The 14,658-nt window shown below is 47.4% G+C and overlaps 1 protein-coding gene across 2 annotated transcripts in view; it reads right to left on the reverse strand.

The window, feature by feature from the left end:
- The window catches only part of BRINP1 (BMP/retinoic acid inducible neural specific 1), a 90,825-nt gene that overhangs the window by 55,005 nt on the left and 21,162 nt on the right, over window positions 1-14,658 (reverse strand). Inside the window, exons 2-3 of one of the 2 annotated variants that reach the window (XM_063353068.1) lie at window positions 9,780-9,824; window positions 6,380-6,647 (exon numbers count right to left, since the gene is read on the reverse strand). In XM_063353068.1, the coding sequence (XP_063209138.1) occupies window positions 6,380-6,597 (218 nt within the window). In that variant the 5' untranslated portion in view covers window positions 6,598-6,647; window positions 9,780-9,824. The remainder of the gene's footprint in view (window positions 1-6,379; window positions 6,648-9,779; window positions 9,825-14,658) is intronic. The other variant, XM_063353066.1, reaches the window with a different exon arrangement.

A 14,658-nucleotide genomic window follows, 5' to 3' on the forward strand; every position in this document is an offset into this window, starting at 1 on the left:
TGCCAAAACTTAGCATGCGTTTTCACAACCACTTTAATACAACTTTAATCCACATTGCTGCTGAAAACAGCCGTCTCGCCAGTCCCCTTAGTCCCCTTCCTGCCTCCATCCGCACGGTCCTGTCCCTTTACTATCACCTGAACGTACAACGAACGAGACCGGAAAAGTGATCTTGTTGAAAATTAATATTTTTTTTCATTATTTTTTTTTTTTTTTGCCAGATAAGTTTTCTGCCCCATCAGTTCCTCAGTTTTGGAAATCACGGGTTTGCGTGAAACCTGCCTGGAAGGTCTGGTCAGGAAAGGCAAAAACTTCTGTAAGAGAAGCTGCTAAAAAACAGTCATAGAAACTTCACATTCACTAGCCGGATTGTCCAAGTCCGGTGCCTGAAGGTAGGAGTTACATCCTGCTTTTCCTTAGAAATAATAACAGCTCACAATGGTCCCGGCCAGCCAGCCCGGGCAAGCAGCCGTATAAGCCCTGGTGCTGCGTCTGCAGGTCCTGGGGCAGTGGGCAATGCTGGATATACTAGAATAGGTTCTCCGCCCAATAAATCAGTGAATTTTCCTTGAGGTCAACAGCTTCACATATTTATGCCACGGAGAATCTGGCTCATTGTTTTTAATTTGTGGTGCCATAAAACTTTTGAAAGTTTTGTTGAGAACGATTTTTTTTTCTCAAATTTTTATATATATATTTTTTTTTTTTCCTCTAAGGGAAAATTTGAGCAGCAGAACAGCATATGCACTTCTAAGTCAGTTGTAGCTCGTGCTACGTGCACAGCCAAGATCTTCGCTTCTTGATAATTTTCTTGTTTGCCGAGGGAATGACACGTTTAGAGAGCACATAGCTGCTCAGATTTGTGGGTTTTCTAGGACTAAATAAAAACCTCTAGCGTGGCCAAATGTATTCAGCAGTGCAAATCCCTTTATGAGCACCCAGTTTAGTGTCCACTCTGAATGGGAGAAACAGGGAAATCACAGAAATGTTCGTTAGACGGGACCCTGGGGGTCCCTAATCCAACCTCCCACCCGAAGGAGGACAATCACCAGCTCTGAGCACATCAGCTGTGGCTTTGTACAGCCTTGGAAACCACCAAGGGTGGAGATACCCCTCGCCTCTCCATTGACCTGTCCCAGACGGGCACTGCCCTCCTGAAAAAATGACTTTTGGAGGGGGCGAGGGGAAAATCAGCTTTTTTTTCCCCAGGCGCCATCCCAACCATTTTACAGCTAGCTTGTGCAGCCAGTTACTCACAACCTTTCCTGTCTCAGGAGCTGTATTTCCTCTTTATACATCCAGGGACCTTACTGTAACGAGTGTACGTAAGCAATCAGTTTTGTCCTGTCACTCTGCAGGCGGAGGGATGCTGCTTTGTTGTCGCATCCCCCATTACGTTTTGAATCTGTCGGTGCATTTTAACCAGAGTTGGCAGAGGTCTCAGAAGTATTCTGTACTTGCAGGTTTCATGAAATTAGGCAGCCTCTAAACGGTCCCGCTGCAGGAGAAGTTGCAAGGCGAGCAGATCTCTCTTCTATACCCCAGGGTTTCCCCACTCTCTTACACAGAGAGCCAGATTTCCCTGTCCTTACTGTCATTTCAGAAAATGGAATTAAACTCCCACACGTGGAAAATCCACATTTCTTCTTGTACATGCACATTCCCCTTCCAGCCCTCTGTGACCATCCACTTTACATTGCTGCCGTCCCTTACGTCCAAACGCCTTGCAGCTTTTAATTAAGTCTGCCCAGCAACGCAGAGCAGACAGACGCTGTCGCCTCCCATCCTCGGGGGCGTGGGGAGGGAACCGAGGTATGGCGAAGTGAGTTTACCCACAGCCATACCGTGAGCCCAGGGCAAAAATACAGCTGCTGCCTGCGTTACCTCTCTGCCGGTCTAACCGAGAGTGTCCCTCTTCCCAAGGCGGGGTGTCCTGTCCCTCCTCTGCTGTAGGAAAACTGGCAGTGCCAGCCTGTCTACCCGGCCGGACGAGACCCTCTTTGCCTCCCGTGTCTCACTTCTGGCATCGAACAACAAAGCCTCGTTGTCTTTTTTTCTAGAAAAGATTCCTTTTTCTAGAACTTGCTTAAGCTGCGCAGCATCGTTAGCGAAATGCCGCTGTTTCAGGGCTTCTGCCTGGCTATTTGCATAGTGTATTCCAGTGCTCAGTCTACTGTTTCCTTTGCTTTGCCTGGTAGCTAAATAATCAGTTTCTGGGAGAAAAAAAAAGAAAAAAAAAAAAAAAAAAGGACAACACAACAATATACTTCAAAGAAGTGGACTGAAGCTGTTAACTCCTGAATTCTGGTAACAGGAAGGTTTTCTGGTCTGAGCAGTGCCCTAGTCCCAAAGCCAAGCTGAGCTTCATCTGTTTTCCAGCCTTCGTGCAGAACCTCGTACCCAAGGCTCTCATGGCTAGGAACGACAACAAGGATAGTGATAATGAATATTCAGACATCCCACAAACCACTCTCAGCATCTGCTATCCTATCTGCATTAGCATCAGAGTGCACAGATAATGATCAAAGCAGCATTTTCCTGCCAGAGGCCCCCCTAAACCAGCCTTATTAGTATGAATCGATGCTGATTAATGTGCTTCCTTAACGCAATTGTATCTACCCCTACTGTCCATGATTTAATAGAAAACATCTCCCCCTTCGCTTGCCTTCCCACTAATATCGTGTGCAAGGTGCAAACCTTGACTGAGGGTACCGGGAAAATCAGTGGTTCAAGTTTCGCAAGAAAGAGGCCTAAAATCTGCTAAAATGCAATATACAGAAGGAGGGAATGAGCCTTTGGAGACTGGAACAGCGAACTGCCGTTCCGTGCTAGGATGGTAGGCTGGGATTCAGGCATCCTAGGAAGAGATATCGGCAGCTCTGCTGTTGTACAGCGATTCTGCTTATGCAGTGTATAAAATAGCCTTGCTCACTAAAACAGGCTCTTTGCTTGCTGCTGACAGACTTCTGGCCGCTCTGATGGAAAGAGGAGCGTTGCATGTTTTATTTTGGTGGTGCTTCCTTTTTAGCATCACCTGTAAAAAGGAGAAGATGCTGCATTTTGCCTTACGCTGCTGCGTTGCTTTGGCAGTGGCTTTATCTCGGTGGGTTTTCAATGTAAATGACACGGTCCTAACGCGCTGTGTCCATGCTCCTGCACAGCAAGACACTGGGGAAATCACCACTAAAGAGGCGACAGCATTTCAATTAGGGACGGGTGAGGTCCTCTCGCCCGATTTCACATCCACTCCAAATCCTTGGTCGCTGTGGCTGGTTTGAGGTCTGCTGCTACTGGCCTTAGGAGAAGAGCAGTTGTCGGGTCAAACCTCACCCAACAAAGTCACAAGTGCCCCAAGGAACTGTCTGACCGAGGGACAAAGAACAAACCAGCCAACCAAAAGAAGTGTGAGAGAAAAGGAACATTGGAAGAGAAGACTACACAGAAAACTCCCATGCTCCAAATCAGCTGCTTTTCTAAGGAAAGGAGCAATATCCTTAATGTAGAATATGTGCCTCCCTTGGGCTAGTCTAGTGCAAAGAGCAATTGAGAGACATCATTTGGGAGGAAAGAGGCTTCTGTGTTGGAATTAAACAGCTGACAAAATCCCAACAGCTTCACAGATTCTCGAAGTCAATTTAAGGAGCCCACAAAATGAGATTTTACCCCTGTGGGTTTCAGTAAAATGATATGTTCTGGAGGATGTGTGTGCTCGGAGTCCAGCTCTTAACTGCGAGAATTGGTTGTGGCTCCGCTAATTCACCAGAGCTAGGCTGGTTTTGATACTCCTTAAATAATGCATGGGCCCAATTTTTAAGTGACCGGTTCTGCCAACGGGGCCAGATATTAAAAGCAAACAACCCTCCAACATCTCGCCAGCCTCCCACCTAATGGCTCCATCTGCTCTGCCGAAGCACACGGGGTTTCCTCTCCTCCTCAGCTGACCGCAGGTGGAGCAGAAGTCACTCCCAGAGCCTGTGTTTCCAAAGTGCTGAGCTCCCAGCAGCTCAAACCATGACACACACGGCTGAGACATCCTCACCCCAGCTTTTCCATCATTTCCCCAAGCCCTCAGCTCCCTCCTCCAGCTTAGTGCGCGGTATTTGGCCATGAGATGCCTCCCTAGGTGCCCTCACAGCCTTCCCATGTCTCTCTAAACTCTCTCCCTAACAACTTCTACTGGACTTTGTCTCATCTCCATTTTCTTTTGTGGACTTTGTCTCATCTCCATTTTCTTTTGTGAATAATGACTTCTCCAGCGTCATGACCATCTGCAAGACCCTTCTCAGACACCTCCCATGCACGCAGAATTCTGCTGCCCATTTTCTCCCATGTTGGAAGAAGGAGGACATAGTGTCCTCCCCATGCTACAAGTGGCTTTCCTAAGTGCTTTGGCAATAGCCAGCAGAAATTGAGAAAAACAGATCCATTTCCGCTTCCCATATATAAAGTTCATCCTGAACCAAGATAAGCCTTCAAATTCTTACCAGTCTCCTACAAAACAAAGGGGAGTTTGTTCCTCGCCCCATAGCAGATAAAACTAGAAATCACAGGCTTCGCATACAAACAAGATTTTAGCTCCTTTATAAAAGCGGGGACAGCAAAGTCGTGGCGCAGGCTGCCGGCTCTGGGTGTGAATTCTCCGTCACGGGAAACCTTTCAGGAGAGGTTGCCCACGAACCTCTGTCAGATGTGACACAGGTACGTCTGAGTCTGCCTTGGGGAAGGGGCATGGATTAAATGACCTCTCAAGGTCCTTCCAGACCCGTTTCTCCGTGATTCTTAGAGACAGGATCCCAGGCTTGATGGATCTCTGGCCTGACCTACAGTGACAGTTCTTAGATGTGTCTGAACACATACATCGCATGCATTTCTCTCCCACTAGGGCCCCTGTAGACTGCTGCGGTGGCGTTCAGGGCTGAATAGGTCTTTAGCAAAGGGCAGAGCCACTGCCAGGGGCGTTGCGTGGGGCAGAGATTTGCAGTCTCCACGAGGGCAGGAGGCGAGCTGGGGATATCCACAACCAGGAAGAAAGTCTTTTTGAAAAAGGCATGTTTTCTCTGCTCCTCTGTGCAAGCAAAGACAGTGAGACATCCTCAGTGGAAGCGTGGCAGTGTAATTTCTAGGTTTTGGGGCTGTCTTCCCCCTGAGCCATTTCGAATGAAGAGGACAAGCCAGGGCAATACCTTCAACCCATGCTAACCTGCCCTTGCTCTGCGGGCTGCTGCGAGGGGAGGGGACGCTGCACTCCCTGGAGGCCCCCGGACGGGCACAACTCATTTTTCTTCCCCGCACACAGGTGATGTCTCACACGTCGCTGTGACTCTGCAAGTGCTTTTGGCTCTCTGCCCATGGGCGCACGCTGCCTGCGCGCACATGGTTTCCCTGCTCCCCCCGCCCCCCGGTCACCGTGTGCGTGCATCCGCGTGCGTGTTGCCAGTAGGATCTTCACCAGTACTTCCCTACCCACCAGTTTGCATGGTTGTGTTTGCAAGTGTCTCTCCGAAACACAACCGGACCATATAATTACGTAAATGCGCACATGCCTAGGAGAGTTTTGCAGTCTCTTTGGGGTTTAGTGCAAATCTCATGACACTCGCTGGCTTATTCCCCTTCACTCCAAAGCGCTTGCTGCTTTAATGGGAGGCTCGTATGAGCACCCCAGCTTTTCATGTTAAAACGAAAAGAGAGACGGGTGTTTCTGAATATCACAGCTGGCAAGAAGAGCTTGAAACAAGCCAGAACAAAGGCTTCAAAACCTAGAAGGTAAAGGAAAATCTGAATTCTGCCTATTCTCTGTCGTTTTTTAATTGGAAGACTTTTAAACCAAGATCACAGTTCTGGGGGGCAAGTTCAACTCATACACGGGAGACAATCTGCAAGGTCTGTGGTAGGCAGTACACAGCTAAGACTCATGCACAGCAGTGTGAGAACTGCCGTACTGATGCGTGTCTTGCCATCTTTATGTCTCTTCTTGCCCGCGTGAACCTTGCGCTACTGGCAGTTCAGCTTGCTACAGAGGCCTGGTCTGCCCAAAGGTACACTGATTTGAAAAACATACCCGTGAACCCGCCTGTGAACTTCTCTGTCACCACAAATGAAGTCCACCCACACCCTTTGTCCCTTTTTATCTCCATCTATGTCGTGCACATTGCCGTGGTACCGCAGTGCCTTCATCTCACTATCAGAGCACTACACGAGTCTTTGAAGCAATTTGTGTTGCCAGCTGAGGACCACGAAGAACCAAAGAAGCGTTTCCAGGTGGAATGGGGACAATGATGCGTCTCCCATTAACTACAAGCCTTGAGCCCACGGGAACTGGCTGAGTTCCCACCACCTAACAACTTAGCCAAGCTACAGGTGCTGTAGGAAACCAACATACCTGTATATTTTATATCTGGTTGTAAATCCTTGACGATGTCTTTCCACAAAGGATAAGTAGCTCCGTGAGTGGTGGAAAGGCCCCCTGTCTGAAATAAGCCAATCAAATTCCTTGGAGACATGTTGGTTGGTAGCAGCTGGGTCCTGGTGGGAGGGCTGTACTAGTATATGGTCCCATATAAACAGGAGGTAGAGGAACTCAACAAGCCTCCAGTTCATGCTTTTCTGTCTGCCTTTTTCCTCTCATTCTTGCTCCATTCTGTGGAGTCCTGTTGAAAAAGAGAGGGAAGAGGAGGAAGGAAGGAGAGAGAGAGAGAGAGAAATGGAGGGGAGGAGAGGGAGGAGGGAGAGAAAGAGAGAGTTTAAAAATGGGAATTGCTTTGATCCTTTGACAACTGTCTCTCAGGGTGAAAACAGACATGAAAAATCAAGTTTTAAAAGACTTCAGTCTGCCTGTGTTACAACTTAGAGTATTTGGCAGCGTTTTATTCATGTACCTAAGTGGTGCCTTTAACCTCCTGAGCATATACCACCTTTGAAATAACCAGGTCCTGACCTGAGACATCCTCACCCCAGCTTTTCCATCATTTCCCTCGTGAAGTTCTCCGCAGTGCCGCAAAGGCGAGTGAAGGCTGGGCGCAGAAGGTGGCCGCACCCTAGGCTACAATTACCCCTTTATTGTCCCTTTAATGCTGTGCCAGAGAAACGTGTCTTCTGCTTTCATGTCTCTCTGATGATCTGTGATCCATACTCCATGCAACCTGAGCAATCTATAAAGACCCAGCTCTTACTTTAAAGTGTTGCCAAAAAAGAAATAAAACAAAATAATTACCCGGGCTTCAGTGACGAGCACATGCGGACACACAGACGCACGCGCGCGCACACACGTGCACGCACACACACGACTATGAAATCCTGCCAAACTTTGCAAGATAAAAATCACCTCAACCTGCTTTCCTGCCTGGGTGTTTGGGAGGTGTGTGTCTGGCGGGGGGGGGGACACGACAGGGTCTGTTGCTATTTCCATGACAGTAGGACCTGGAGGCTCGTCCCAAGATCAAGGCTCTGCAGGGCGACACACTGAACATGCATATTCAGCGGAGGAGATTTACTAGGGAGCTTAAGGGGATGCTTCACGCCACCTGGTGCAGGGCACGCTGTCGCTCGCGTGATGGGAGAGCGGCTGTCCTGCTGCACCCCCCACCACCCCCATCAAACCATGGCTGGGGACAGCCCTGCTACCAGCCAACTCCTCTCCCCGATGCGTTTAACGGCTAAACAGGCAAGACATATGATGAGTGGGAAGGGAAACAGAGGGGTGAAACGCCTTGCCAAAGGTTACGCAGCAAGCCGCGGATACAGCTGGAAGAGAGCCCTCGTCTCCTGACTCCCATTTCCAGCGTTTCAGCCATTAGATCATCCGCCTCCGCAGTCATGCTGTTGGCGCGATGCCCCTCTCCGAACGAAGCCGCGTGCTCCGTTGGTGGCAGGTGAGCAGCTTGCTTAGCTGGCACCCTGCGCCTGGCGTGGACCCCCCTCCCCTTCTGCTTCCTACCCGCAACGTGGCTGCAGCAGCAGCCCGGCATGTTGGGTTGTGTTCCTCATCCCTGGGACCTGCTGATGCTGCTCAGAAAAAGTCCTCTCCATAGGCGGGATGCGTTCCTCCTCCTGCCCACCTCCTGTCCATCTGGCTGCCTTGCTGAGTTTTGGGGAAGACGTGCCAACGCGGCGGGCATGCCTGGGCCGGCAGAGCGATCTTGAGGATGCATCTTCCCCCTCCCCGCTCTGGGAGCACAAGCCTGGCCAAAAAGTTGTCCTCAGGACAGGTGATACCCACCCATTTTTGCAGAATATAGGGTGTGTGTATATATATAGAATATATATTATTTTTGCAGAATATAGTGCAAATATATATATAGTATATATATTATACATATAATGTATATCATATATACAAAATATATATATCAAATATATATAAATATATATATAAAATATATATAAAAATATATGTAGAAAAATACATATATAATATATATAGTTGCAGAATATAGTGCAGAGAAACTGTAGCAAATCTTTAAAGGAAGAGAAATTAGGCTATGCAGAGCTCGGCAAAGTGAGATTTAGTGTCAGGCTTCTTTGTACATCTCCAAAACCCCTTCTGCTTTTGGGTCTGAGTCCACCACAAGCACTTTAAAAGCCTGTAATTCCCAGAGAGACAAGGTCCCACTAACAGTATAGGAGAGGCCAAACCAAGGTGTGCCGGAGGTGCCGCGCACGGTCGCAGCGCTGCGTGTGAACGTGAGACCTTGGCTGGTGTGAGCAGCGTAGCAGAGACCAGAGGGCGCCGGCATTGGCGCTCAGCGTGGTCTCCTCGGCTCCAGGAGCTCTCGCGGGGAGCACGGCCGGGCTGCAGCCCATGGCAGGGAGCGCGGGTGTCTCCTGCGCGGGTGGGTCGAAGGGGGGAGTGCGACGGGGAGCGCGCAAGTGCCGGGTGCGTGTGCGCGGCGCAGCGCGTGGGCGTCCGCACGTGTGCGCAGCATGTGTTCGTGGAGCGGCAGTCAGCTCCACAGCACTTGACAAAACCGAGTTGTGTAAGTCTGGTTAAAAATGACAGTCAGCTGTTGCATTACACCAAGAAATGAAAGGAAAAAAAAAAAATAAAAAAAAAAATTAAGTATGGGAAAGTCAACCAATGTTCGCCTTTTCTGTTGGGCACATATAAACTTCTTTGCCATTGAAGATAGAATATTACTGTTATTAAACATAATGGTACCTGCAGCTGCTGACTGAGGAGGTTGTTCCTGGAGGCTTGTATTTAATATTAGCCTTCACCACTGACTCCTACTTCACCCATCAACGTGGCAGTTCTCGGTGCTTTAGTCCCTCGCCTCTCAGAAAGGACTGGTTCTACTTTACCTTAAAAAACTGGGGTTTGGGGAGTTCCTAGTCCCACACTGAGAGGAACAGAGCATATTCCAAGTGGGCTACAGCACATCTCTGCTTCCACTCATGGTGGTCATGAACCTGAGCTGAATACTGGGAAATGCTCCCAGCTATGTCCCTCCCTCAATGTTTCCAGACTCCAGTGCAGGGGCTTGTTTCTCTCCTGCTCCTCCATCCAGGCTGCTTCTCCGCGTTCCTGCTCTTTGCAGCCCTGCGGTGTCCCAGCACAGCAAGCAGCTGCAAACTCAGCGTATTTGCCATCAGACGGGCATGCAGATTTGCTGCTGATAACAATCGGTCGTTCTGTACACATTGTTCAAACTCGCTTGGTTGTCTGTTCATTAAACTCATCCATAACTAATTCCTTCATCAGCCAGCCTGGATCAGTTTCCCTTTAAACATTGCACTTTCTATTGAATTTCTATTGCAAAGAGAGGACGGGAACTTTTACATACCAAAGCGGAGCGACGGCTCGCCTCCCGTTCCCAGCACAGTGCGAACTGAAACATGAGAAGAGCCAAATGAAATGGGTTTCAGAGAAATCCCAGTGTGTCCTCGCACACGTGAGCCTCGTACATCGGGGAAATATCAGCTTATAAAAGAGAGGAGATATTCACTAATTCCCCCCACGCACCTCCTCATCCTCCCTTCCTTTGCTTTTAGCTCAGAGGTAGAGTCAGGATGGTTAGAGTTGTGATGGCTCTTAACCAAGGGTTAAGACACGGGGAGAAGATGCCTGGAGATGACTAGAAGGAATGGACACATCTCCACTCGAAGCTGGCTGGATCAGTGCTGAGAGCAGGGAATGGTGCCCGAGGCAACGCAGGATGGTAGAGCGCAATTGGGTCTAGACAACTATCACACCATCAACTTTAATTTTTTAGTAGTATCTTTTTCCCCCCTGTAGCTGCTGTAGAGATGTTGTTTCGCATTAAAGATTAATACACACCACGGGGCTGGTCCCCATGGAAGCTATAAAGCTTACTAAAGTGGGATTATTTTGTGTCTAAGGCAATATTGTGAGGTGCATTCAATCTAACTCCTAACAAGTCTGAATCTGAAATTAATTTGTTAGGTGTCTTTATGGGGCTTCACTGATGTAAGATATGTTCTGGGGATTTTGCTAAAGGGATGGGGGAAGAAGGGGCAGGGAGGCAATATCTCCAAGAATATAGCCCTTGGATAGGAGACCCAAGACCAACTAAAAGCTAAATCTGGCACAGAAGAAATCTCTGCACTAAAGGGGAGGCTTGGGGCAATGGGTTTTGATCCAGGAATCCAGCATTCTGCTCAATTCTGCCCCAGATTTCCTCTATGATCTTGGGCGGTGCCCTTACCTGCTTTTTTGCCTCACTTTCCAGTTATCAGCACGGAGACACTATACTGTTTATTTGACTTATCTGTTTGACTACTTGGACCGTGAACTTGTTGGAGAGGCCATTTTCTGGTTATAGCACCTGGGAAAACACAGTCCTGCTGCCCACATGGCTCAATAGGTGTCCCTATCCTATAAGCAACAAATGGCAACCACCTCAAGGTGTCGGCGAGCTTTGTAACGCAGCCGTTAAAAAAATCCAAGCTACAAAGCCCATTTCCACTCAGGAGCGCTACAGAGCACTGCAGTTCTCTGGGTCCTTCTGATTGACGTCAGCAAACGTGATCGTGCAATTGTCACATCTGTTAATAAACGTAATGGGTGGGTGAGCCACGACGTAGGCTGGAGGTCACAGTAAATAAGTACTGGGAGAAGGAAAACGTTAGATATACCGATTTTGAGACACGTTACGGTCAGCTTCCAGCATTGTCCATCACGAAGGCACATCCATCAGTGCAAATGGAGATTTCTGTCACAAGCCCTTCTAGTCTGTTAGGTGGTTTAAGACGGCCTTATTCTAATCTGAATTCAGCCTGGAACATTAAATGTTCCTTGTCTTACGAGTCTTCAGGATTCTTGGAGGAAAAATAGGCAAGTGCTTTCTGTAAAGTGCAAGTTGTATTTGAATGTACACTTAATTTCATCGTGATTGATATCTGTGTGTTAATTATATTCTATTTTAGGCAATACCTCTGCTGTCACAAGGCAGCGCCTTTTATCCAAGGAGTTCAAATTGAATTAGAGACATTAATTAAAGCTCTCAGCACTCTAGTAAGGCAGGTAAGTGCTGTTACTCCCATTGTTTCTTGAAATAAGAAGAAAGGAATAAAGCTGGGTGTCTACTTAGCCACTTAAAAGGTAATTTTTATACAGTGGGATAGCTCAGAGTGACAGATTTTGCACAAAATTATATTGCGAGGCCTGTTTTGTACGAGGGCGGACGAGTAGCCCCGGATCCCTGCTATAAACGGGAAAGCAGAATGTGGGAGCTCTGCCTCTCTGTTGCTTGCTGTAAACATTCCACTACTCCTCTGCCTCCCGGGATTTTTCTACCTCTCTTCTAACCGCTGTACCTTTCATTTATCCCTTCTATTAGATTCAAATTGATCTCGCACACATCCCTTCTGTTTTCTCACGCTCATTGTTGTAAACTATTTCCATCAGAAATGCAGACTCAGGAAAGAGAAATTACTGAACACATTATTTGCAGCAAAGAAATAAGTCCCCTATCTCTTTAAGCTTCATGCACCAATAATTCTTTCTTGTGTCCCACATTTGGTTCTTGGCAGGTTGAGAGAGGTTTCTGCCTGCTGCCATTTACCAGAGGGAAGAGGCTAACAATTGCTATTTGTATCTGAAACACTTCTCTTCTGCAGCAACTTCACACGCTGCTTTAGGATGCTGATAAATTAGTAAAAGTCTGAAGTGTCAAGGGAGAGATGAAACAGCTTATGTTAGTTTAGAGCTCGACCCTGTAAAGCGACGAACGTCTGACCTCATTTCAGCAAACAGCTTAAGTGTATCCTTAATTTTAAGTATGGGAGACACTCTCCTAGGTTGTACTCAACTATCCCCGCTTTGAGCGAGCTGCGCGCTCCCATTCCTGTGCACAGGTAACTACTGCCCTGCGCCGTTAGGATTTAACTCGTGTTAAGTCTCCGGGTGCAACTGGAGCAATAACGTTTACGTCCTGCACCTAATTCAGAGCTGGCCCATGAAAGCGCTGGAAGGCGGTTACCGCCCTGAAGCAGCTTTAGCTGTCCTTTGGAAACGCTGGCCGCCACTCCAGCCGAGCCGAGGACGTCTTCTGTGTGTCAGGGCCAGGGGAAAACAGGGAACGTGGCTGGAAGGGGACGGGGAATCCAATTTGTCCGGGTTTCTTAAGTCATATGAACTTCTGTGAATAAAGTCGAGCCCTGGGAAACCAGAATTTGGCCATTTCTACCCTAGATGTCTTTATAGCTCAAACTGCAGAGGCTGTTGTCTGACTAGACTCAGGGATGGAGCTGCAGTTCAGCAGTGGCTCTGACTATCTGGATGACTGTGGCATGCAACATCCTAAAATCCCAACTGATTGCAAAGCTATTTCTTTATGCAAGTGGGATTTCTCCATTTCAGACAGGGATGGGCGAACTCCTCACCAAACTTTTGTAATTCTGCACTGATCAGTGTCTAAATTTGCACTTATTCGTTAACCATTTCAGTTTAAAATACGCACGAGTGGTTAGACCTGAGGGATATTCATCAGCTGAAGCATTTTTGGGCGAGGAAAGGCAAGGAGGGAGGGTGAGAAATACCTCTCCAAAAATACCAGCACAGTCCACAAATTCTTTTGCCAAATTGTTCATGCTGAAAAAAATAATGATTGGGAGATGTCAGTCTTTTGGTTGTGAGAGCACCAAGGGGAAATATTTCCAAATCTCCATTTGAAACTACGAGAGCTTTTTCTTTTCCTCCTTTTGATTTGTCTTCCCAGCCTCTTAAAAGAGAACAGTGATAAAAATATTTCTTTTGACCCCAAATGACTTAGAGGAGAAAAGGTTTTTTTTTCCTTTTGGGTTTGTCAACACTTTGCTTACAACTTGTCAGAATATTCGGTGAACCAAAACCACCCTACAAATCCTTCGTTATTAATGCAGTTCAACCAGCAGCCTAAAGGGAGCAGGTCTTGTGCAGCAACTCTAATTACTCCCTGCCTATAGCGAGGCGAGAAGCACACTGCTAACAACGAGGTACCTGTTTTCAGCTCGTTTGTCCCCGTGCTTCAGCTAATTATAAACTCCTGGTGTTATTATGATAAGGATGAGAGGCGGCTTGAAACCGAAGAACTGTGGCAGGCGTGCTACCTCCATCGAGTCACAACATCAGGTGGCGCTGGACAGAATTAAACTCCATTAGCCCCCATCATAAACCTACTAGCCAAGGTGCCAAAGCCACCACTCTGAAATCCAGCATCCACAGACACTTGGTTCAGGGCTCTACTTAGAAAGGGGATCCATCTAACCGCGCTCAATAGATTGAGAACCGAATTAAAAGGACCTTCTGCAGATTCACATAGATACGTGGTGAAGTATCACATTTTGAGGACAGTCCTGCAGAATCTGAGACCGGAACGGTGTCGTGCTAGGTGCTGTACGGACAGAAACCAGAAAGGCGGTCCATGCCCCAAAAAGCTTACAATCTAATTAGAAGACCAAGGACACCAGATGGCCAGGGACAGATGGGGGAACGCAAGGGAACAGTGAGATAATACCGCTCAGCGGGCTGCGGAGCAGTGGTGTCAGCACACCAGCAGCCCTACTGTTGGCAAGATTTTGATAGCTATTGTCATAAATGAGAGTTATAAATAGGGAGGCTGGATAATGAGCTAGCTTTGTAGATGTTTGTGAGGAACTCCTCTCATTTGTGAAGTGGCAGAGATAGAATGAATATAGATGATAATAATAATGATAAATTGCACTTTTCTGAGTTGCTTATTAAAAAAAAATATGGTGGGTGGTGAGCAGTGATTTCTATTAAACACCGCCCTGAACTTGACATTATTCCTGGTATTATTAAATTATTGTCCAAGCTAGTCCACTTCCCCATAATTTCATTCTAAGTTACACAAAAATGCAGCTCTGTCTTCTCAGTATTTATACACCTCATATCAAAGTCCAGTAATCTCATAAGTGTTAATAGGTTTTTATCCTTGCAGTAGCTTTAGGAGATCGGGAAATGCTGTTTCTCCTATTCTGCAGAATGGGAACTGAGACACAGGGTTGATTAATGGCTTGTCCCAGATCATTTCATAACTGCTTCAGGAATTCAACCCAAATCTCTTAAGTCTCAGCTCAGTGCTACATCTCCTTGCCGTACCCTTCCTACGCACCTTCATGCTACTATTCCAGAATTAGCTAAGACTTGCCACAGAGCTGCTTAGAATTTTTTTGGATTGCTCATTTTATGTCAGAAAAATG

Source organism: Chroicocephalus ridibundus, chromosome 15 (assembly GCF_963924245.1).
Source record: "Chroicocephalus ridibundus chromosome 15, bChrRid1.1, whole genome shotgun sequence".
Lineage (NCBI taxonomy): Eukaryota > Metazoa > Chordata > Aves > Charadriiformes > Laridae > Chroicocephalus > Chroicocephalus ridibundus.